This window comes from Maniola jurtina, chromosome 25 (assembly GCF_905333055.1).
Source record: "Maniola jurtina chromosome 25, ilManJurt1.1, whole genome shotgun sequence".
Classification (NCBI taxonomy): domain Eukaryota; kingdom Metazoa; phylum Arthropoda; class Insecta; order Lepidoptera; family Nymphalidae; genus Maniola; species Maniola jurtina.
The window spans coordinates 483,497-507,792 of record NC_060053.1 but is presented as its reverse complement, the minus strand read 5'-3'; the positions used below and the strand labels follow the sequence as shown (position 1 = coordinate 507,792).

Here is a 24,296-nt window from a genome sequence, read left to right as displayed (position 1 = left end):
ACACCGAAATCTCCGAGATTTCTGAACCGATTTGCGTCATTTCTTTTTTAATCGATTGAAGAACTTTGCGACATTGTCTCATAAAAAATTTGGAGTCCAACTCCTCAATCCTGATGCTGCAGGGGATCTGACCAATCCACGCGGGCGAAGCTGCGGGCATCAGCTAGTGGAGTAATATATTATGTGCCTACTGTTACTAAGGATTTTAAAGAGAGAGATCAATGATCTACAAACCGATCTATACGAAAGTTCGTAATCACGTTCACATGAGGATTGCGAGATGGCGTTGATTAATGTTAATTAATTAATAAGAAGCCGATGCCCGCGACTTCGTTTCATCGTCCAGATAGATGTCTACTGCTGGACCCAGGTCTCTTTTAGGGACCTCCACATGCAACGGTCTTGTACCACCTGATTCCAGCTATTCCATGTGACTGATTTGAAAGCACTTCTGTCCGTGTTAGCTCAAAGTTTTTTATTTAAATCTAGATGTTAATATGGTCGAAATTATTAGAAAAATAAATAGAATGAATACTATTGCATTAGGTATTTGTCATATTTTATTTTTAACCCCCGACCCAAAAAGAGGGGTGTTATAAGTTTGACGTGTGTATCTGTGTATCTGTGTATCTGTGTATCTGTGTATCTGTGTGTCTGTGTATCTGTGTATCTGTGTATCTGTGTATCTGTGTATCTGTCTGTGGCATCGTAGCGAATAAACGAATGAACCGATTTTAATTTAGTTTTTTTTGTTTGAAAGGTGGCTTGATCGAGAGTGTTCTTAGCTATAATCTAAAAAAATTGGTTCAGCCGTTTAAGAGTTATCAGCTCTTTTCTAGTTTTCTTGTATAAAAGAAGGTTAGATAGCCGTTAGGTTCATAATATTATATCAATAGACAAATGTCAAGCTGTCAAGATGGACGTTGCCTAAATACATAATTATTTATTTGAAAATGATGTTTTGGAAAACTCAAATACTTTGGATCGTCGGGGGTGTTATAAATTTTTAATTTACACTTGTATTCAATTAATCATGCAAGTAGTTAAATGTTTCGGTGTTATTGTCAACACATAGATGTCTATTGCTAACATAGGGCTTATTTTAATTTATTTGTATTCATATTCATTAAGTTCATTTACAGTAACTTAAAAAAAAAAAATAGTAACTTTTTCTAAACTTACTTGCTATATGTAATGGCTAATTACAAGTGAACACAACATTTACAAACAATAAAGTTATACAAAAACATTATTACAACGATGATAATTATTTTATATATTTCATTCAGAAAGTAATTGAGTAAGTAAAGTAAGGAAAAACGATAATTGGATAGAAACAAACAAAAAAGACATGAAAGAAGTGCATCTAATTACATAAACTTAATGCCTCAATACCTCAACAGATTGAGGAGTCGACTGAATTCTAAAAGGTCGGCGGTTCAAACCCACCCGTTGCACTATTGTCGTACCTTCTCCTAATATAGCTGTGCGCTTAGTTGGAGGGGAAAGGGGAATATTAGTCATGATTAAAATGGCTAATATTCTTTTTTTTTTTAAACTATGGCTAAAAAGTTTAATCCCCAACTGGTTTGAGATTTAGCAGATAAGACTCGAGCAGATATTTCATAGCGCTTCTTTCTGAGTTGGCCTAAAAAAAAAATATAATTCCAATGTTTATGCTCTGAACAAAGTTATCAGAAGTAAGCAAAGAAAAAATAAAATGAATAGTATTACTATTTGCTTGTTATATTTTATTTTATTTCTTAGTTTGCGACGCCGGACTTTTGATTGTCGAAGCAATATGTTCTGTTGTCAAATGCTTTTGAGTTGAGGTAATTGCTGAGTAGTTCCTCCGGCGTGGCGTCCTCACGCAGCGACGAGATTCGAAATTCATAGATTTTATTATCAAAACCATAGTATTGGATCAATGCTTCTGGGGCATACGCAGTCGGCTTCGCTTCAGGCTTGAATTCAATTTCACTCATTGTACTTGAACCGTAATTGCTTATAAAGTAAACTCTGTTATTAGCTAAGAATGCGACTTCATCGTTCAGAAAGAATGGAGGTTTAATAAGTTTGACGTTAGACAGGTGTTCCGGCAGACCTATTATTGGGTTAATACCGTAAGTTCTACGCACGTACGGTTTATTATCAACGGAAACGAAGTACAGGTGGTCTGTTTTATCCAAAACAATTTCTTTAGCGTTCACAACATCATCTAGCTTCTCTTTTTTCCCACCGTTGCCACTAACTTTGAATACTTCACGGTTTTCGGTCAAAATGTATAGCACATCTCCTGGTTGTTCTGTAGCAATTGCAATGATGCTGTCTGTTATTGGTCCATACTTGTCAGCAGAATTAGTTGTTTTGTTATATACATAGATTCCATCTGCAGCGCCAAAGAAAACAATTTTACTATCGTCTCCTGATGCAGCAGCATCTCTACCGTTGGCGAGGATCTTTGTAGCCTTTCCTTCCTTGAAAACGTAGAGTCCTTTATCTTGACGAGTTCCGTCAGGCTGTTCTTCAGCTTCTACAAAGAATAAGAAGATGTCGGAATCATCTTCAATTGATTCTGATTCATTGGAATCCGATTCGTCGAAGTTGAGTGAGTTGATTGGAACAAGTATTTTGACTATGTCATGCTTTCCTCTGTATATGACCATTTCATCCTTGTAAAAATCGAGTGTTACTAAAAAAGGCTCATGTTCTTTGTGAGGCACGGGGTCGGCGATCAGCAGACCAACCAGCGCAAAAGTTGTGAAGCACGTCAAGAACCTCATTTTGAATTCTGAAAGATATTAAACAGAGATAGGTACTCTAATCATATTATGAATATCTATATTGTGTTTCATGTAATTTTAGTAGAATCTGTTTTTTTTTGAAAAATCTTTTCTTAGTAGACGTCTACGTTAGTAATCATAACAGCTATCTGCATGCCAAATTTCAGTTAGTCAGGCAGTTAGTCAGTCAGAGTTCTCGGAGCATCGTAATATGCGCTGAGGATGGCCATCGAGGGGGTTTTAGTAGATACAAATCCCACATAACCCGATCTCTCCTCAAAGAGGTCGGGTATCTTGTGAAGATTTCCCCCCCGTCAACAAAAAAAAAAAAAAGGTAGTTAGTCAGTCACCTTTTCCTTTTGTAGGTAGGTATATTAAGATTATTATGCATCTGAAATATTTAAATTAACTATCACTCAAGTCTTGGTTAAGTCAAAGGTGACTGATAAGTCAGTGATAATTTATTAATTATAACAAAACCAAGAAAACATAACGTAAAGATTTACATTACTATTTGTAAGAGTTAGGCAAAATACTATTAGAGTAACTATTATGTATACCTACCTATATTAAATGATATTAAATAAATATTTTATTGTAATACCAATAAGAAAATCGTCAATTTGGAAAAACAACTCTTTATAGTCTTATTCTAAATCCTTACATTATTAAACCGAAAGCGCGTCTTTTTGTTTGTCTGTCTGTACCTTATGTTTTTAAGGTCCATAATTTTAACTAATTTGGACGAGATTTGGTACAGAGATATCTTGCACCCCGGAGACGGTACATAATCTACTAATATATTTAGTAACAATTCTGTTTACAATAATTAGGTACTAAATAATTAAATCCGCAGGAGAACCTACTCAGGTTCTCCTGCGGATTTAACATAGTTCAACAGGTTAGGAAACTGAAGTGGCAATGAAAAGGGCACATGATTCAAAAAACCAATAAACGTTGGGGTCCCAAGGTGCTAAAATGGCGATTTCGCACGAGAAAGTGACCATAATAGACACCCCACTAAGACTAGGTGGACCGTGGACGGACGACATCAAACAAATCGCAGGAATTGTGGAAGTCATTAAAGTAAACCTATGTCCAGCAGTGGACATCCACGGTTGCCGACGATGAAATAATGAAATTAAGTTGAAATCAAAACTTGTACTCACCCATAAGACCTCCTTAATCGAATGAGATGAGTTATCTCAGTCTGTATTAATAAACTCATCAATTTTGGAGAACCACCCTTCCATTGAAGCTACTACATGACCAAATTCAAGAATGCAATCTGTGACTGTCATAAAACGATTCGGCGCTCCAAAATCAATGTAAAATGACGGCGCAGACATGAACACTAGTACAGTTGACAAAAAGATGAAAACCTCGATGGGAGCTTCAATTTGTACCTTTTGACGTGGAGACCTTGGGGCCGTGGGGCCCGGGGCTCTAGGAGCTCTTTTTGAGGAAATATCGAAAAGGGTTATCGAGTCAACCGGGGATCCGAGAGCTGGCAGCTACCTTGGACAAAAAATTAGGGGCCATCCAAAGGGGTAATGCTGCCAGCATCTTGGGTACAATGCCTCGCTGCGGTGGTCTCGATGAGGTTTTAGATTTAATTTAGTTCATTTTCCTTTTTTAATTCAATTATTTTTATTTGTTTTTAGTTTCAATTTAGATGTAAGTTTATTTTATAAAAAAAAACCTCTTATGTTGATGTCAATTTCAAATAAATTTTAAAAAGATTAAGTTTATTTATCTATAACTTTGTCAGCGTGAACTACACATTTGTGTTTTTTTTTTTTTTGAAAATATTACAATAAAACTTAAAGCTAGCCTTATCTAATTACTATACAAATCATGCCCGCGTGGAATGGTGCCAAGAATACTGGCTGCATTTCCGCGTTGGACAGCCAGGCTGATCCGTTGATTCCATTTGTGTTGGAATTTTCCAAACCCCTATTTTACCCCTTGGGGTTAATTTTTCACAAATTCTTTCTTAGAGGATATTTACATCACAATAGCTATCTGCATGCCGAATTTCAGCCCGATCTATCCAGAGTTTTAGCTGTGCGTTAATAGATCAGTCAGTAGTTAGTCAGTCGCTCGGTCAGTCAGTCTCAAATTTGTTAAATCCGATTTGGATTTTGGAACAATGGGGGTCTCCAATATTTTTTGCTATTGTATCGAGTGGGACATTAAATGAAAGAGGAAAACATTCTGAGTTCATAAATATAAATATAGTAGGTACAATGTTAAAATACACAGGGCGACAGAAAAACTATTTATTTCTATCGCTTTCTATCAGCAGTTCCCGGGTTGTAATCGGGTTTAACTCGTATTGTAATATTTTCAGTTAAAAAATCGATCAAATAAAAAACTATCAATATATTCAGAAGTTTTAAATCAGTAAGTATTTAAAACTTCTGAATTAACTAGAATTGGCAGCGTTGTATGCTATCGTTACTTCAGGACATGCGGTACAGGGAAGCGGGGGACGAGGTAACTGCATTGTTGAAGTCATTGATTTTGGAATCCCCACCCCGCCAATGGTTGAAGTCACAGTTGAAGTGGTCGGCCGAAGGTGTAGTTTTTTTTTTTAAATTTACAGACTGGCGCTTGGCTGCAATCAGACCTGCTAGCAAGTGATGATGCAGCCTAAGATGGACGCTTGAATACTAACTTACTATTTGATTATTTGTTTGTCTGTGGTATCCATATCACAGTAAGGACCTGCCTGTGACCTTTCTGTTATGACCAGTAGAGTGGCGTGCAAGTCATAGAGGCGTAAAACACTCTTACTTTTATACATGGCATAATATTGTATATAAAATCTTTGAAAAGAGCAACCGCCGAGTTTCTTACTGGTTCTTCTCAGCAAGGCATTCCGAACCAGTGGTAGATGCACTTAACGATACCAAAGTACTTGTAAAAGTTTAATTGAATAAAAATATTGTGTATTTTGAATTTTCTCATCATCATCATCATTTCAGAATGAAAAGAGAGCATGGAACTCCTTTCAGAATAAAAAGAGTTTATGCCTTAGAGATAGAAATAAGTAAGGCTACAGTTAACCATGCTTTCCAAGTGCGGATTGGCAGACTCACCTTTGAAAAGGTAGGTACAGAGAACTCTCAGGCATGCAGGTTATCCCTGAGGGATATGGCCATCTCCCGGTTTATGCCATTTCGCTATTACATAATATACAAATAGAGAGACACTCTTTCGTATGAATCGTATTACCTAGATACAGCTTTGTTAGATACTTTAACTTTTTCTTATATTTCAAATGCATCACTGATAAAGGTATGAAGTCGTATTATTACATTATTTTATTACTAGAAGATGCCCGCGGCTTCGCCCGCATGGATTTCGGTTTTTTAAAATCCCGTAGGAACTCTTTGATTTTCCGGGATAAAAAGTAGCCTATGTGCTAATCCAGGATATTATCTATCTCCATTCCAAATTTCAGCCAAATCCATTCAGTAGTTATTGCGTGAAAGAGTAACAAACATACACACACACACACATACAAACTTTCGCCTTTATAATATTATAGTGTGATGTCAGCGCGCAGCTAATCCATTGTAATTTGTTAAATAGTTGGTTGTGAGTTGGTCAATACAATTTTATAACCCTTATATTTTTATAAGCACTCTGATCAAAATTATCAGAAGTTAGCAACGAACAAGTATCAATTAAAAATGAATAACACCCCCGACAAGTGAAGGTTACAGTAACTAGAAAAGAGCTGATAACTTTCAAACGGCAGAACCGATTTTCTTGGATTATAGCTAAGAACACTCTCGATTAAGCCACCTTTCAAACAAAAAAAAAACTAAATTAAAATCGATTCGTTAGTTTAAGAGCTACGATGCCACAGACAGATACATAGATACACATATACACAGATACATACGTCAAATTTAATAACATCCTTCTTTTTGGGTCGGGGGTTAAAAATAAAAGCATTTGCATTATATTTCATCAGAATATTTTGTTTTATTATATGATTCCATTAAGCTTTAGGTTTAGTTTTCGTGAGCGCCGCCTGACTTTTGGTCTTTGAAGCAAGCGTTCTGATATCAGTTGCTTTGGAGTTGAGATATTTGCTGAGTTCCTCCGTCGCAGCTTCCATGAGCAGCTTCAAGATGTTGTATTCATAGATTTTCTTGTCAAAAGCATAGTATTGGACCAATGCTGCTTCTGGAGCATACGCAGTCGGCTTTGCTTTTGATTTGAATTCAATATCACTTACTTCACTTGAACCATTACTGCTTATGATGTATACTTTGTTATCAGCTAAGAATGGTACAGAGTCATCGAGAATGAATGGCGGCTTTATGAGTTTGACATTGGAAAGATCTTCAGGCAGACCTTCTATTGGGTTTACACCATCAATTGTACGCACATACGGTATCTTATCATCGGCAAAGAAGTACAGATTATCGGAGTAATCCAAAACAATTTCTTTAGCGTTCACGACATCATCTAATTTCTCTTTTTTCTCACCGTTGTCACTAACTTTGAATACTTCACGGTCTTCAGTCAAAATGTATAGCACATCTCCTGATTTTTCTTTAGCGATTGCGATGATGCTGTCTGTTATTGGTCCATACTTGTCAGCAGAATTAGTTGTTTTGTTATATACATAGATTCCATCTGCAGCGCCAAAGAAAACTAGTTTACTATCGTCTCCTGATGCAGCAGCATCTCTGCCGTTGGCGAGGATCTTTGTAGCTTTTCCTTCCTTGAAAACGTAGAGTCCTTTATCTTGACGAGTTCCGTTAGGCTGTTCTTCAGCTTCTACAAAGAATAAGAAGATGTCGGAATCATCTTCAATTGATTCTGATTCATTGGAATCCGATTCGTCGAAGTTAAGTGAGTTAATTGGAACAAGTATTTTGACTATGTCATACTTTCCTCTATATATGACAAGTTCATCCCTGTAATAATCCATTGTTACTACAAGAGGATCATCTTCGTTATAAGGGATGGGATCGGCAACCAGTAGACTGATCAGCGCAAAAGTTGTGAAGCATGACAGGAGTCTCATTTTGAATTCTGAAATTATTAAAATTTGATGTCATTTTTAGGCTTACGTGCCTAAAGGCAAAAGAAACCATTAAAGAATCACTTCGTCGTCTCTCTGTCGTGTCTGTCAAGACAAGGGGAATCAAAATGTATAGGGTACTTCCCGTTGACCTAGAATCATGAAATATGGCAGGTAGGCAATGTCACCACAAAAAAAAACAAAGTTGTTCACAAAGAAATAATTAGTTTATTAAATCACATATAGATGGCGCTGTCCGTCATTAACTCGCAGTTTTGCACGTAAAAGTTTTACATCTTCTACGATGGTGTGTGATGCTGACTCGCACTTAACCGGTTTTTAATTTGTTTATTAGTTATTAATATGCATCTGGAAATTCCAGATTCCAGACTGGAATAGGTAATATTTAAATTCGCTATCACTCAAGTCTTATTTAAGTCAAAGGTGACAGATAAGTCACTGATAATAATTTAATTAATTACTAGCCGGCGACTTCGTCCACGTGGATATTCTTTTTAAATCCAATCGGAACTCTTTGATTTTCCGGGATAAAAAGTAGCTTATGTCCACTCTCTCCGGAGTTTTAACTATACCTTTTCAAAAAAACCGGTCAAAGCGAGTCAGACTCGCGCACCGAGAGTTCCGTACCCGGGTATTTTTTCCAACATTTTGCATGGTTGAGTTATTCGTTCATGAACACATTTTTTTTTGTTATGTAATCACAAATTCACGGTTTTCGGATTTTTCCTTTATGTATGCTATAAGAACTAACTTCCTACCTTTCATGATTCTAGGTAAACGAGAAGTATCCTAGGTTTTCTTGACTGACAGGACATACGGACAGACGGACAGATAGACAGCAAAGTGATCCTACAAGGTTCCGTTTTTCCTTTTGCGGTACGGAACCCTAAACGTATTATTTAAAGAATTTAAGCTAAAATCAGTACGTGTACTCACCCATTAGACCTTCTCAACGGAATGAGATAAAAACTCAGTCTGTAATGAATATCTGCTATTTAGTTGAATTATTTATTTGTCTGTGGTGTCCATATCACAAGTAATGACCTGCCTGTGACCTTTCTGCTTTGAGCGGTTGCACAGTTCACGACTGTTAGGAAACTTGGAATAAAACGTCGAAGCATCACCTACAGGCGTCAAATGCGACCCACATTTGACGCTCGGTAGGCTATGAAACGATTCATTCTAGCTAGACTAGTCGCAAAGTGCGTGACCTAATCAAATATACGCTTTTTTGCATTTAAATTACTTAAACTAGGTACTTAACGTAGATTCAGTTAAGTTTTCTGCGTCATAGTTTCTGTGGTTTAAGTTTTACCTTGCAAGTAAATAAAACTGAGTAGGTAATTATCATTATGTGTTTTCTTCTTCAACTTATCACAGCAATAGTAACACCAATAAGAAATTGGCTGTCGCGGGCCAGATGAATGCGACTAGATTTTAAGCTCTCGAGGGCCGGATTGATGGCACTGGCGGGCCGGATTTGGCCCGCGGGCCGTAGTTTGGAGACCCCTGTTCTAGAGTATACCAGCAAGCGCAGTGAACTTGAGACCTTAGCAGAGTATAGTGGGTGGACGAATAAGGCAGAGAACCATATGTGGTGGCGCGCTCTCGGGAAGGCCAATATCCAGCGTGAACGCAAACAGGCTGATTGATTGATAGGAACCTAGCCCTAGACAATCTATTTCACATATTATGTTAGTCACTGACATTATATTAACTCACCTATCAATTGAAAAATTCGTAAGCCAGTGAATGTACCAAGAAATAAAATTCGTAACATACGTAATTTTTGTTATTCGATGCATATATTTATTTAGTATTGCTGTGTACACCTACTAAGGGTTACTTAGATCCTGATTTATTTTTTATATCTAGACTTTTTAGGGTTACAACCTGTTTTGTGTGCTCCTTTCTCAATAAAATAAAATAAAATAAATTTTGCCATCTTTGGAATTTAAAAACGGTTTTGAGATCTAACAGTTCCAAAATGGGTGCAATCATCACTTCGGTCAGGTTGTTTTATCCCGAAGTAATTATCGATACTTTCTGAGATAGATTTAAAAATTGCACCCAATATATTGTATTCATAGATTTTCTTGTCGTAAGCATAGTATTGAACGAGCGTCGCTTCTGGGGCCAGAGCGGTTGGTATCGCTTTAGGTTGGAATTCAATACCTGTAAATGCACTGCTACCGTTCGAGGAAATAAGGTACGCTTTGTAATCAGTGATAACTACCGCTTGATTCTCAAGGAAGACAGGAGCTTTAACAAGGGTCACAGTCCCTGTGGCTTCTGGAAGACCTTCGATTTTCTTAACACCGTCAGCTGTGCGGACGTATGGTATCTTATCATCAGCCAAAAAATACAGGTTGTTCTGGTAATCTAAAACGATTTGCTTGGGCTTAATAACGTCATCTAATTTCTCTTTCTTCTCACCGTTATCAGTAACTTTGTACACGTCACGATCCTCAGTCAAAATGTAAATTACTTCACCAAGTTTCTCCATATCGATTGCAATAATGCTATCCGTGATTGGTCCATATTTGTCAGCGGAGTTTGTCTCTGGGTTGTACACGTAAAGTCCATCTTTAGCTCCGAAGAAAGCTTTTGTGCTATTGTCTCCTGCTCCTGATGCAGCGGCGTCTCGGCCGTAGTCCAGAATTTTTGTTGCTTTTCCTCCCTTGAGGACGTACAAGCCTTGATCTATCCGGCTACCATCTGGTCGGACATCAGCTTCAACGAAGAATAACATTAAGTTAAGACAATATGTGTTCTGAGAAGGGACAGTCTTAAGTAACGCGTTAAGAGGTACAACCAACTTGACGATATCATGTTCTGCCTTATATCTAAAGAGTTCTTCGCGATCACGTGTTACTAAATCTTTCTTGCCTTTGTCATCTTTAGAGGTGGGAGCGGCAACCAGAAAGCCAACCAGCGCAAAAGCTGTGAAACGCAGCAGTCTCATTTTGAAATCTGAAATAAGACACACACATAGAAAACTGAATTAATGGGACTGGCTATCTTAGCTTTAAGTTAGTTTCCCATGAGAGGGGGTAGTAAAAAATTTTCATTTTGAATTACGTTTTTCAAAAGTATCGCTCGAATGGAACTCTTCGATTTTCCCAAATGAATAAATAGTAGGGAATTTATATCCATGGATCGCCAGGATGCAAGCTTATGTTGCCTTTCATCATGATTGTTACAGGTGGTTTAATCGTGAACGTTAACTAATCATCATCGTCATCATCATTATCAACCGATAGACGTCCACTTTTGGATTTATGTCTCTTGTAGGGACTTCCTCACGCCACGGTCTTGAATCCTGAATCCAGAGCCTTCCTGCGACTACTTTGATGTCGTCAGTCCGAGTCCACCTAGTGGGGAGTTTTCCAACGCTGTTGCCCCCTTGTCTTGACAGACACGACAGACAGACAGACAACAAAGTGATCTTATAAGGTATCCAGGTTTACTTACGATGTTTTTCTTCACCGTTAAAACTAGTGACATTTAATTACTTACGCACATAGCTCCGAAAAGATAGAGAAGCGGGATCGAACCCACGACCTTTCCAATAGGTAGCCGACGACTTAACCATAAGCTATCACCGCTTTTAGGGTTTTAGGCTTAAAAGGAAGAACGGAACCTATATACGATCACTTTGTTGTCTGTCTATCTGTCCGTCGGTCGTGTCTGTCAAGAAAACCTATATGGTCCCGTTGACCTAGAATTATGAAATTTGCTAGGTAGGTCTTATAGCACAAGTAAAGGAAAAAATGCGAAAACTGTGAATTTGTGGTTATATGACACAAAAAATTAAATAGTGCGGGTCTTCTCCGTTTGGTCGGAATGGCCAAGCGGGGGTACGGGCCTCGAGGCATGGCCTCCTTACCCGGGTGAAGCGCAGGGCAACTTTGTACCCTGGTGTCGAACTTTTAGCCGGGATTTCACCGGCTAGGGCCCGCCATCTTGGCTTATGGCCCTAGTAGACTTCTTTGTATATCCGATTTTTAAATTAAATGTGATCACAAAAAATTTATTCACTTAATCAAATATAGGTGGCGCAAACTGTTATTAACTTGCAGAGTTCTACGTAAAGGTATTAGGTGTATCTTGTACGATGGCACGGAACCCTTCGTGTGCGAGTCCGTCTCGCACTTGACTGATTTTTTATATATAGTATCAAAATATAACTATTCAGTATTTAATCTAAACTACAAAGCTCTTGATTAATAAGGGTTGAAGTTTTAGACTCACCCGTCAAATCATCTAAACGCAATAAGATGCAAAGATGCTGCGCTGGTAATAAATACGTTGGTGATTTGTTTATCTGCATTCTGAACTTGTTATTATCAGTGCATTATCAATTTCGCCGTAGTTAAAGTTAAAGATCAATGCTCGAAGGGTGCCAACGGGCCCCTATTTACCAAGCTTCCGCTGTCCCTATGTCTGTCTGTCAGCGTGGTGTATCTCATGAACTGTAATATGTATCTAGGGAGTTGAAATTTTCAAAGAGTGTGTATTTCTATTGCCGCTATAACAACAAATAAGAAGGATTACAAAATGGCCGCCATGCAAATTAAAAATAACAAATAATGTTATTTCTTATTAATATAATTAACAGTTAAAATTTATTTTTAGAGTTCCGTAGCCGACAGGTGCCAACGTTGTCTGTTCGTCTGTCTGTCAGCGGACTGTATCTCATGAACCCTAATAGGTAGAGAGTCAAAATTTTCGCAGTGTGTAGGTATACTGTTTTTTTAACTGGGACAGTATGGGGAAATCCCAAATCATAAGACACAGGGAAACTGTCTTTGGAACCTTTAGGTCGTTTTTGAGGAAACAATTCTGGCATAGTCAATTTTTTAGTCAAGCGTGAGTTGTCCATAAAACACAATGAAACTGACTGTTTTTTTTAATGCCGATCGTCTCAGTTTTATGTAAGGATCATTTCATTGTATGAAAAGGAAAAATTGGGATGGCAGAAGTTGGTAAGAAAATATCTCTATAGACAGACAGGATTTTGACAAACCTTGGCTTTAAAACGCTCTGATGCTCGCGCTTGGCTTTCAATAAGAAAGTAGCAGTAAAATAATAAAATTCATAATAAGTAAAAGTAATTTATTTGATAGTGATGATATTAAAAATAATTATTCGTCGTTGGAATTTAAGCATGAGATTTTATCTTCGGAGATTTTTCAGAAGGCTGTAATTTACGCTTCAGATTGGTTTCCTTTGAGGCGAAATTGTTAATTTCCGTTGCTTGTTTCTTGAGGAAATCGGTGATCTCTTCTACGAGAGAGCTTATAATTAAAGCTAATATATTGTATTCATAGATTTTCTTGTCGTAAGCATAGTATTGAACGAGCGTCGCTTCTGGGGCCAGAGCGGTTGGTATCGCTTTAGGTTGGAATTCAAAATCTGTAGCTTCACTACTACCGTTAGAGTACATAAGGTACACTTTGTTATTAATGATAACTGGTGCACCATTATCAAGGAAGAAAGGAGGTTTAATAAGGGTTACAGTGCCCGTGGCTTCTGGGAGACCTTCAATTTTCTTAACACCGTCAGCTGTGCGGACGTATGGTACATTATCATCGGAAAAGAAGTACAGGTTGTTTTCGAAATCTAGAACAATTTGCTTGGGTTTAACAACGTCGTCTAATTTCTCTTTCTTCTCGCCGTTATCAGTAACTTTGTACACGTCACGATCCTCAGTCAAAATGTAAATTACTTCACCAAGTTTCTCCATGTCGATTGCAATAATGCTATCCGTGATTGGTCCATATTTGTCAGCGGAGTTTGTCTTTGGGTTGTACACGTAAAGTCCATCTTTAGCTCCGAAGAAAGCTTTTTTGCTGTCGTCGCCTGACGCAGCGGCATCTCTGCCATAGTCCAGAATTTTTGTGGCCTTATCATCCTTGAGGACGTACAGTCCTTGATCTACACGGCTGCCGTCTGGCTGGACATCAGCTTCAACGAAGAATAATATGATATCACTGTCTAGCTCATTGGATTCAGATGAACTAGAGTCACTTTCATCAAAATTGAGTGAGTTAAGAGGTACAACCAAGTTGACTATATCATGCTCTGCCTTATATTTAACAAATTCTTTGATGTAAAACTCCTTTGTTACTACAATTTTATCATCATCTTCATCGTTAGAGGTGGGAGCGGCGACCAGAAGGCCGATCAGCGCAAAAGTTGTGAAGCACGTCAGCAGTCTCATTTCGAAATCTGAAATAATAGAAATACAGAAAATTAGGCCCACGAAAACTCAATCGCTCATGTCACGTTAGTTATACTTATGTATAATAATAATTAAAAGAAGGCGACGTCCTTGTATTATTAAACTTTGCGGGTGTCTGGCAAGGACTTGCCACGATACAAAGTGTCTGGCAATGCATGACGTGGTTTCTAATATTATTCCGAAGAATAAGCCAAGTAATTTATGATTGCAAATTCTTCTTGTAAAGCAAGTCTTACACTTTTGATTTATAAAAAACTGGCCAAGTGCGAGTCCGAGTCGCGCACCGAGGGTTCCGTACTCGGGTAATTTTTCCGCATTTTGCACGATAAATCATAAACTATTATGCTTAAAAATAAACCCCTTTTGGTAGGTATAGTTATCTTACTTTGAAAATTGAAACACATTTTTTTTAATCATGTATTATATTTACAAACAGACAGAAAAACAAAAAAAAAACTAAATTAAAATTAAATAAAACTGAAATAAATATAATTAAATCTAAAACCTCATCGAAACCTCCGCGGCGAGGCATTGTACCCAAGATGCTGGCAGCATTACCCCTTTAGATAGACAAACTAATTCTTTATTCAAGGTAGCTGCCGGCTCTTGGGTTCCCGGTATACTTGATAACCTTTATAGTTTTTCAAATTTTTTTCAAAAAAAACTATCTTTTACCTAATTACTTTAATTTACTATCTCTCACTGTCACGGTTAAGTCATAGTTCACGGTTAAAGTAAAGAAAAGTCAGTGATAATAATGTAGTGATAACGTAGTGTGCTAGTATGATATATATATATATACCTATGACCTAGAACTGCTACCGAGAAGAATTAGCACATATAATATATATATATATATATATATATATATTATATGTGCTAATTCTTCTCGGTAGCAGTTCTAGGTCAACGGGAAGGTTTCTTGACAGACACGACAGACAGACAGACAGAGAGACAACAAAGTGATCCTATAACGGTTCCTTTTTCCTTTTGAGGTACGGATCCTAATAAAACGTAACGTATGATTTGCCTGATTTCCGTAAAAATGTGAAGTTTTAACATAATTAAGATCTCAAAGATCTACATCTTTACATCTTTGAGCTCATGTAACTTTAATTTACACGTGTACTTTAAACGTTTTGAACAATATAATGACATGAATAATATGAATTGAGTTGAATCCCGGTTGAGTTTGTCGTGGGCTCTTCTCAGACCTGGATGAGTTAGGAACTCTAATTATAGTAATTAAATGATCACCGCTATATCAGTAGATATAAGTAGAAGTTTAAGCTAGAATAATATTACTTACTAGCCCATAGGCTAGATTGTATTGTAGTCGCTCTAAAGCTGCCATGATTTAATGGAGCTTTATGGTAAGAAAAAAACCACAATATTATTTTACAAATCTAACAATTCTGACCTGTACTACAGTACCTACTTTGAATAAGTAAATGATTTGAGTTTGAGTTTGTAAGCTTCTCAAACTCGCACATTAAAAATATTAGTATGATTTAACTAAGATAGGTAATAAATAATCAAAGTTTTGGACTCACCCGTCGAATCTTCTTAACGGAATGAGATTCGAAGATACTGGATTTGTAATAAATACGGTTACTTGTTTATCTGACTTCTGAGTATCATTATCAGTGCATTACCTATTCATAGCATTTACGGTGACCAGGTTTTTGAAAGGTGCAGGATAGGTCCAAGATGAAATAAGACATGACATGGTACAATACATGACTATGACTGCTACTGAATTAGCAATTGAATAAGTATCACTTGCTTTAACGGTGAGGAAATACTCAAGACTAATGAAGTTTGCCAATCCGCACTGGGCTAAAAATATCTTAAGAGGGCTCTCTCCGTCACTCGTTTCATACAATCGTAGTTCCAATTTCATTTGAATATTAAGCAACCAAAGTCCATGAAATTTTGCAGACATATTCTAGAAACTAACATCTATGTCTGTGGTTTTCCAGATTTCTGTTAAAATATTCGGTTTCAAAGTTACGCGGTCTTAAAAATTTTCATACAAATATTTGAGCCCCTGTAATTTTAAAACTACATATTTTTAGAAAAATCTAAAACACCACAGACACAGATATTAGTTTTTAGAATATGTCTGCAAAATTTCATGGACTTTGGTTGCTTAATATTCAAATGAAATTAGAACTACGATTGTATTAAACGAGTGACGGAGAGAGCCCTGTTAACTCTTGTAATTCGTTTATAAAAAAATATAGCTGTATACTTATTGTAATTTGAGTGAGATCTACATATACTGTGGTCAATAAAGCTTTTCTTTATTCACAGTCTATATAGGTAACCGTTTTAGAATTATCCTGTATTTGATATCTCGACGCGTGGCTACATTATCGTCTTACTAATTGGTAAATGCGTTAATATTTGTGTTGTAAACACGTTAATAATATTGTTTTTCTTAAAATAAATTTTATTCTAAATTAAATTTAAAAAGTGAAATAAATTAAATCAAATCTAAAACCTCATCGAGACCACCGCAACGAGGCATTGTACCCAAGATGCTGGCAGCATTGCCCCTTTAGATTGCCAAACTAAGTCTCAGTTGATGGTTATATAATATAGTATGTATACCTATATAATTTATGTGTATTAAAAATAATTTTTCTTAATATTTCACTAAAACATGTTCAACAAAATGTGTTCAGCAAGCCCAATCAACACAAAAAGTTTATCACATCATTTCTCAATAATCTGATTGGTCAATAATTGATTATTTAATTATTTAAATACTTTATTGCTTAAATACTATGACACAAAGTAAAGTACAGGAAAGATTCGCACACAAAGGGTGACCTTATCACTAAGCAAAATGAAAATGTGTTCAGCAGCCCAATCAACACAAAAAGTTTATCACATCATTTCTCAATAATCTGATTGGTCAATAATTGATTATTTATTTATTTAAATACTTTATTGCTTAAATACTATGACACAAAGTAAAGTACAGGAAAGATTCGCACACAAAGGGTGACCTTATCACTAGAGTGATCTCTACCAGGCAACCCACACTTATGAACTTATAGAACTGCATAAACTCAACTAGGATTTGGGGTTAGTGATATTAACTGGGACAGACGATTTGACGTACTCTCCAAGGCACGAAAGAAACCAAAAGGCCAAAGTCGGACTAATTTCCCAAAGTATATCACCATTCAGTTATCGACTTGGGTCAACATTGCTCAAAAAACGCATTCGATTGATATGCGTTGTCACAACTGGGCTACATGTCTCTAGGACTATCTACAGATCCATCTCCCTAGAGTAAATAGTTTATGTTCCTTGCTCTACACACTCTCTATCTGTTGGGGAGCGCAAGGGTTAGCTTTCAAGTACACAAATGCTTCAAGTTGACTTTTTATGTAATGATATAATAGGACAGCGAATAAATAAAATTCATAATAGGTTTAAAAGTAATTTATTTCATTAAGTATATAAAAATAAGTCCTTGCTGTCGGTTTTAATTAGCAAGCTGGTATTTACGCTTCGGAGAGCTTTTCTTTGCGGCAAGCTTTCTGATTTCCGGTGCTTTTTTGTCAAGGTATCCCGTGACATCTTTTACAAGCTCATTTTCCATCAAAGCTAATACATCGTATTTATAGATTTTCTTATCGTAAGCGTAGTATTGGAGGAGCGCTGCTTCTGGAGCGATAGCGGTCGGTAACGCATTAGGTTGGAATTCAAATTTCGTATATTCACTGGTACCGTTAGGATACATCATGAACACTTTGTTATTGATGAGAACTGGGGCACCATCATCGATGACGAAGGGGGGTTTGAAAAGGGTTACAGTGCCTGTGGCTACTGGGAGACCTTCAATTTTCTTAACACCGTCAACTGTGCGGACGTATGGTACCTTATCATCGGAAAAGAAGTACAAGTTCTCTCCGAAATCCACAACAAATTGTTTAGGTTTAACAACGTCGTCTAATTTCTCTTTCCTCTCGCCGTTATAAGTAACTTTGTACACGTCACGATCTTCGGTCAAAATGTAAATTACTTCACCAAGTCTCTCCATATCCATTGCAATAATGTTATCCGTAATTGGTCCATATTTGTCAGCGGAGTTTGTCTCTAGATTGTACTTGTAAAGCCCGTCTTTGGCTCCAAAGAAAACTTTTTTGCTGTCGTCGCCTGCCGCAGCAGCTGCATCTCTGCCGTTGTCTAAAATTTTCTTGGCCTTTCCATCCTTGAGGACGTACAATCCTTGATCTACACGGCTGCCATCTGGCTGGACATCAGCTTCAACGAAGAATGCTACAAATTTACTGACCATTTCGTCCCATTCAGATGATGATTCGGCTTCATCAAAGTTGAGCGCGTTAAGAGGTACAACCAATTTGACGATGTCATGTTCTGCCTTATATTCAACCAAATCTTTGATGTAGAACTCTGGTGTTACTAGAACTTTCACATCGTCTTCATCGTTAGAGGTGGGAGCGGCAACCAGAAGGCCGACCAGCGCAAAAGCTGTGAAGGACGTCAGCAGTCTCATATTGAAATCTGAAATATAGAAATACAGAAAATTAAATTTATGAAAAAATTCCGTGGTTTGGTAACATTATCCAAGAGTAGAATTGTGAGTTTTCAAGAAAAAACTTGACTTGAATTAAACGTTTTTTAGTGCAATAATTGGGTGTGAAATTGAATTTTCATATTGATATGAAATCACAAATTTCATATTCATATGATATGATTTTATTTTATGATATTGTAATTATTATTTTTTCGATTATATTTGATATTAAGTTTGACTTTTATTTGATATTTTTTGACTAATTATTAAATAATTTTGAAGATTTTGCTACTTTGGACTAAAATGAATTACTTGGTGAATTAATAAACACTTGGTGAAATATAAAATGTTCATACACCATAAATTTATTGGTAGAATCTATAGGCTCTTAAACTGTGATATTTTAACTTTATTTATCACATTGCATTCTCTTGGATAAATTATTATTTATTTATTTAAGTAACTAACACAAGTAATATTTGCATTACCTTTCATAAATACGCAAAAAATACGCAAAAGAAGAGCTGGCAGCTACTTTGGTCAAAGAATTAGTTTGACCATCCAAAGGGGCAATGCTGCCAGCATCTTGGGTACAATGCCTCGCTGCGGTGGACTCGATAAGGTTTTATAGATTTAGATTTAATTTATTTCAGTTTTTATTTAATTATTTCGTTTTTACTTAGATTCAAGTTTATTTTACTGATTAGTTTTAATTATGGTTATGGTTTTTATGTCACCTTTGAATGACCTACTTGTAGTGTTCGAAAATAGTATAAGTTTTTTATAAATATCTATAAGAATTAAACTTCAAATATGAATTCGAAAAAACTAGGCAATTATTAAAATTTCAATTTTTACATGAAAAAAATTCTTACTTAAAATAGTAGGTTCTTAAGTTATCCTTTTTTTTTTTTTTTTTTTTTTTTTTTTTTTTTTTTTTTTTTTTTTTTTTTTTTTTTGTTGACGCTGGGGAATGCATTTACGCATCCCCCCCCGGAGGGAGGGTATGTGGGACTCGCCAGCCGAGAGGCGACCGGAATACCCACTAAACCCCAGCGGCGCTACTGCGCGTCGCCTGGCGACTGGGTCACGGGAACGGCCGAAGCAAACAACCGCGACCCAGCCAGCGACGTCTGCCAAGGCAGACCCTCCACCGGGGACCTGCTCGGTCCCCATCGACGCACCTCCGGGACGCACCAACGAAGTGCGTCCCCCGACCTTGGGACGCGCACGTCGCCCGCGTCCCATCCTCCGCTTCATCCACTGTGCCCTCTGCTAGTCAGAGGGACACGCGGAGAAACCTCCCCCCCTGCCAGGTCATTAGCCATAGCCAACAATATCTCCGAAGAGAAATTATTAGCCATGTTACCGGGGCGCACCGGCCCGAACACTGCTCTTCCCCTCGGACGCATCCAAAAGGGACCAGCAGCATCCAGGCACACTGGGAGGTTACCTGGCTGGCGCCCCTTCTTAAGTTATCCTACGTTTTTCTTTTCTACTATCTAATTCAAAGATTTTTATAGGAACTTTCTAGTCATTAGGAATTTTCTTGTACACCTAAATAATTATTAATTTGTACAAAGTTTTCCGAACAACTTAAAGCTTTTACTCACCCGTCGAATCTTCTTAACGGAATAAGATCCAAAGATGCTGGGCTTGTATAAATACGCTGCCTGTTTTTATCTGTTTTCTGAATATCATTATCAGTGCAATACCTAATTAACAGTTTTGGCAGTAGCAACTAAACTGACCAAATTTTTTAAGTTGTGATGCAGGATAGGCCCGAAACTAGTTCGTACTACTTAATATTTCATCGTCAACATGATTAACTCATTGCCGGTTCACTACTGAGCACGAGTCTCTTCTCAGAGTGAAAACGGTTTTAGGCCATAGTCTGCCACGCTGGCCCAATGTGGATTGTCAGACTTCACACACCTTTGAGTACATGGAGAAATCTCAGGCATGCAGGTTTCCTCACGATGTTTTCCTTCACCGTTAAAGCAAGTGATATTTAATTGCTTAAAACGCACATAACTGAAAAATTAGGTGTGCCGGCCCGGGATCGAACCGTCGACTTCCGATTAGGAACCGGATGTTCTAAACACTAGGCTATCACAGCTTTTTACACTTAGCATTTGATTGAGTGGATATCGGTACTGATTTAAAGTATGAGACCACGGCCACTATATCAACTAGGCACAGAAATCAGCCGGCAGGACTCACTCAAATTTTGCCCGCTTCCATCTTAAACTGCAGCATCACTTACCAACATGTGAGATTGCAGTCGAGGGCTAACGTGTATCTGAATAAAAAAGTGTACTTTTAAGTAAATAAATATCACTTGCTCTAACGGTGAAGGAAAACGTTGTGGAGAAACCTCCATTCCTGAAGAATTCTCCATAATATTATAGTCCGCTAATCCACACTTGGTCAGCGTGGCGAACTATGGCCTTAACCCTTCTCTTTCTGAGAGAGGACCCGTCCTCAATAGTGGGCAGATGATGGGTTTGTAATGATGACGATGATGATCAAATCAGTGCTTTGCATGTCTCAGCACGCGCGTCTTGTAGTCTCCTGGCCACTGCGTCGCAAGTAGAGGCCCGAATTCCTCATTGCTGAGGGTGTGACTCCCTTTCATTAAAGTGACTTAATGGTAGGAGTTTTCTTTGAATAAAAATGCGGTGGGTACCCAGATCCTTATTTATTTATTTAAATAATTTATTGCTTAAATACTATGGCATAAAGTAAAGTACAGGAAAGATTCGCAAACAAAGGGCGACCTTATCACTATAGTGATCTCTACCAGGCAACCCACACTTATGAACTTATAGAACTGCATAAACTCAACTAAGAAAACGAGATATCAAATACTAGGTTTTTTCCAGATTTGAGGTTAGTGATATTAACTGGGACGTCGGTTTGACGTACTCTCCAAGGCACGAAAGAAACAAAAAGGCCAAAGTCGAACTAATTTTCCAAATTATATCACCATTCAGTTATCGACTTGCTTTGCTCAAAAAATGCATTCGATTGATATGCGTTGTCACAACTGGGCTACATGTCTCTAGGACTATCTATAGATCCATCTCCCTAGAGTAAATAGTTTATGTTCCTTGCTCTACACACTCTCTATCTGTTGGGGAGCGCAAGGGTTAGCTTTCAAGTACACAAATGCTTCGAGTTGACTTTTTATGTAATGATATAATAGGACAGTGAATAAATAAAATTCATAATAGGTTTAAAAGTAATTTATTTCATTAACTATATAAAAATAATTCCTTGTTGTTGGTTTTAATTACCAAGCTGGTATTTACGCTTCGGAGAGCTTTTCTTTGCGGCAAGCTTTCTGATTTCCGGTGCTTTTTTGTCAAGGTATCCCGTGACATCTTTTACAAGCTCATTTTCCATCAAAGCTAATACATCGTATTTATAGATTTTCTTATCGTAAGCGTAGTATTGGAGGAGCGCTGCTTCTGGAGCGATAGCGGTCGGTAACGCATTAGGTTGGAATTCAAATTTCGTATATTCACTAGTACCGTTAGGATACATCATGAACACTTTGTTATTGATGAGAACTGGGGCACCATCATCGATGACGAAGGGGGGTTTGAAAAGGGTTACAGTTCCTGTGGCTACTGGGAGACCTTCAATTTTCTTAACACCGTCAACTGTGCGGACGTATGGTACCTTATCATCGGAAAAGAAGTACAAGTTCTCTCCGAAATCCACAACAAATTGTTTAGGTTTAACAACATCGTCTAATTTCTCTTTCCTCTCACCGTTATAAGTAACTTTGTACACGTCACGATCTTCGGTCAAAATGTAAATTACTTCACTAAGTCTTTCCATATCCATTGCAATAATGCTATCCGTGATTGGTCCATATTTGTCAGCGGAGTTTGTCTCTAAATTGTATTTGTAAAGTCCGTCTTTGGCTCCGAAGAAAACTTTTTTGCTGTCGTCGGCTGCCGCAGCAGCTGCATCTCTGCCGTTGTCTAGAATTTTCTTGGCCTTTCCATCCTTGAGGACGTATAATCCTTGATCTACACGGCTGCCATCTGGCTGGACATCAGCTTCAACGAAGAATACTAAAAATTTACTGACTATTTCGTCCCATTCAGATGATGATTCGGTTTCATCAAAGTTGAGGGCGTTAAGAGGTACAACCAATTTAACGATGTCATGTTCTGCCTTATATTCAACCAAATCTTTGATGTAGAACTCTGGTGTTACTAGAACTTTCTCATCGTCTTCATCGTTAGAGGTGGGAGCGGCGACCAGAAGGCCGACCAGCGCAAAAGCTGTAAAGTACGTCAGCAGTCTCATTTTGAAATCTGAAATATAGTAATACAGAAAATTAAATTTATGAAAAAATCCCATGGTTTGGTAACATTATCCAAGAGTAAAATTGTGAGTTTTCAAGAAAAAACTTGACTTGAATTAAACGTTTTTGTGGGTGTGAAATTGAATATATTATGATACTAGCTGACGCCCGCGACTTCGTCCGCGTGGATTTAGGTTTTTCGACATCCCGTGGGAACTCTTTGGTTTTCCGGGATAAAAAGTAGCCTATGTGCTAATCCAGGATATTATCTATCTCCATTCCGAATTTCAGCCAAATCCGTCTAGTAGTTTTTGCGTGAAGGAGTAACAAACATACACACACACACACACACACAAACACACACATAGAAACTTTCGCCTTATAATATTAGTGTGATTGTAATTATTATTTTTTATTTTATTTTTTCGATTATAATATTTGATAGTAAGTTTGACTTTTATTTGATTGTTAAATAATTTTGAAGATTTTGCTATTTTGGACTATATTCATACACCATTAATTTATTGGTAGAATCTATAGGCTCTTAAACTGATATTTTAACTTTATTTATCACTAGCTGATGCCCGCAGCTTCGCCCGCGTGGATTTGTCAGATCCCCTGCAGCATCAGGATTGAGGAGTTGGACTCCAAATTTTTTATGAAACAATGTCGCAAAGTTCCTCTATCGATTAAAAAAAAAATGACGCAAATCGGTTCAGAAATCTCGGAGATTTCGGTGTACATAGGTAGAAAAACACAACTCCCTTTTTGAAAGTCGGTTAAAAAAGTAGCCTATGTTACTCCCTGGTCAATTCTCTACTTGTCTGTGAAAATCCCGTCAAAATCGGTTCAGCCGTTCCGAAGATTACCCTTTTCAAACAGACAGACAGACAGACAGACAAAAATTTTAAAAACGTGTGATTCGGTGTTGGTATCGTTCAAATAACCATATGAGCTTAATATGAGGTAGTTATTTCGAAATTACAGACAGACACTCCAATTTTATTTATTAGTATAGATAGTGCATTCTCTTGAATAAATTATTATTTATTTATTTATTTAAGCACCTAACACAAGTAATATTTGCATTACCTTTTATAAATACGCAAAAAAATACGCAAAAGTAGAGCTGGCAGCTACTTTGGTCTAGCAGCATTGTCCCTTTGGATGGTCAAATTAGTTTGACCATCTAAAGGGGCAATGCTGCCAGCATCTTGGGTACAATGCCTCGCTGCAGTGGTCTCGATGAGGTTTTAGATTTAGATTTAATTTATTTCAGTTTTTATTTAATTATTTCGTTTTTACTTCGATTG

General features: G+C 37.3%; 4 protein-coding genes and 1 long non-coding RNA gene across 6 annotated transcripts; 1 reads left to right on the top strand and 4 right to left on the bottom strand.

The window, feature by feature from the left end:
• Nucleotides 1-1,560: 1,560 nt before the first annotated feature.
• LOC123878197 lies at nt 1,561-4,195 on the bottom strand. The gene is made up of 2 exons (XM_045925311.1): nt 3,953-4,195; nt 1,561-2,791 (listed from the first exon to the last, which is right to left on the bottom strand). Exons 1-2 carry the CDS (start codon nt 3,954-3,956, stop codon nt 1,764-1,766), a joined length of 1,032 nt encoding a protein of 343 aa, XP_045781267.1. The 5' UTR covers nt 3,957-4,195; the 3' UTR covers nt 1,561-1,763.
• A 2,562-nt stretch (nt 4,196-6,757) lies between these two features.
• LOC123878194 lies at nt 6,758-20,318 on the bottom strand. The gene is made up of 3 exons (XM_045925307.1): nt 20,273-20,318; nt 18,092-18,646; nt 6,758-7,844 (listed from the first exon to the last, which is right to left on the bottom strand). The coding sequence occupies exons 2-3, from the start codon at nt 18,636-18,638 to the stop codon at nt 6,799-6,801; spliced, it is 1,593 nt and encodes a 530-aa protein (XP_045781263.1). The 5' UTR covers nt 18,639-18,646; nt 20,273-20,318; the 3' UTR covers nt 6,758-6,798.
• LOC123878195 lies at nt 9,638-12,204 on the bottom strand. The gene is made up of 2 exons (XM_045925308.1): nt 12,109-12,204; nt 9,638-10,827 (listed from the first exon to the last, which is right to left on the bottom strand). The coding sequence occupies exons 1-2, from the start codon at nt 12,185-12,187 to the stop codon at nt 9,809-9,811; spliced, it is 1,098 nt and encodes a 365-aa protein (XP_045781264.1). The 5' UTR covers nt 12,188-12,204; the 3' UTR covers nt 9,638-9,808.
• LOC123878203 lies at nt 12,356-18,026 on the top strand. Its single transcript, XR_006798784.1, has 3 exons — nt 12,356-12,366; nt 14,372-14,376; nt 17,914-18,026. It is a non-coding gene; the product is annotated as an uncharacterized LOC123878203 (long non-coding RNA).
• On the bottom strand, nt 12,958-22,996 carry LOC123878196. 2 transcript variants are annotated; one of them, XM_045925310.1, is made up of 2 exons: nt 22,265-22,996; nt 12,958-13,359 (listed from the first exon to the last, which is right to left on the bottom strand). In XM_045925310.1, exons 1-2 carry the CDS (start codon nt 22,983-22,985, stop codon nt 13,019-13,021), a joined length of 1,062 nt encoding a protein of 353 aa, XP_045781266.1. In that variant the 5' UTR covers nt 22,986-22,996; the 3' UTR covers nt 12,958-13,018. The 2 variants fall into 2 exon arrangements, with proteins under 2 accessions (XP_045781266.1, XP_045781265.1); XM_045925309.1 differs by lacking the exon at nt 22,265-22,996 and adding an exon at nt 15,655-15,760 and having other exon boundaries at nt 12,958-14,088.
• Nucleotides 22,997-24,296: the final 1,300 nt, after the last annotated feature.

What these genes read in the sequence shown, in the direction of transcription:
- LOC123878195 (XM_045925308.1), bottom strand. Translation starts at nt 12,187, where the DNA reads ATGCAGATAAACAAATCACCAACGTATTTATTACCAGCGCAGCATCTT. An exon ending in GCGTTTAGATGATTTGACGG is followed by an intron (nt 10,828 to 12,108) that starts GTGAGTCTAAAA and finishes GTCTTATTTCAG; the next exon opens with ATTTCAAAATGAGACTGCTG.
- LOC123878194 (XM_045925307.1), bottom strand. Translation starts at nt 18,638, where the DNA reads ATGAGACTGCTGACGTCCTTCACAGCTTTTGCGCTGGTCGGCCTTCTG. An exon ending in GTACAAAGTTACTTATAACG is followed by an intron (nt 7,845 to 18,091) that starts GCGAGAGGAAAG and finishes TAATAATTTCAG; the next exon opens with AATTCAAAATGAGACTCCTG.
- LOC123878196 (XM_045925310.1), bottom strand. Translation starts at nt 22,985, where the DNA reads ATGAGACTGCTGACGTACTTTACAGCTTTTGCGCTGGTCGGCCTTCTG. An exon ending in AACTGTAACCCTTTTCAAAC is followed by an intron (nt 13,360 to 22,264) that starts CCCCCTTCGTCA and finishes CCCTTATTAAAC; the next exon opens with CTCCTTTCTTCCTTGATAAT.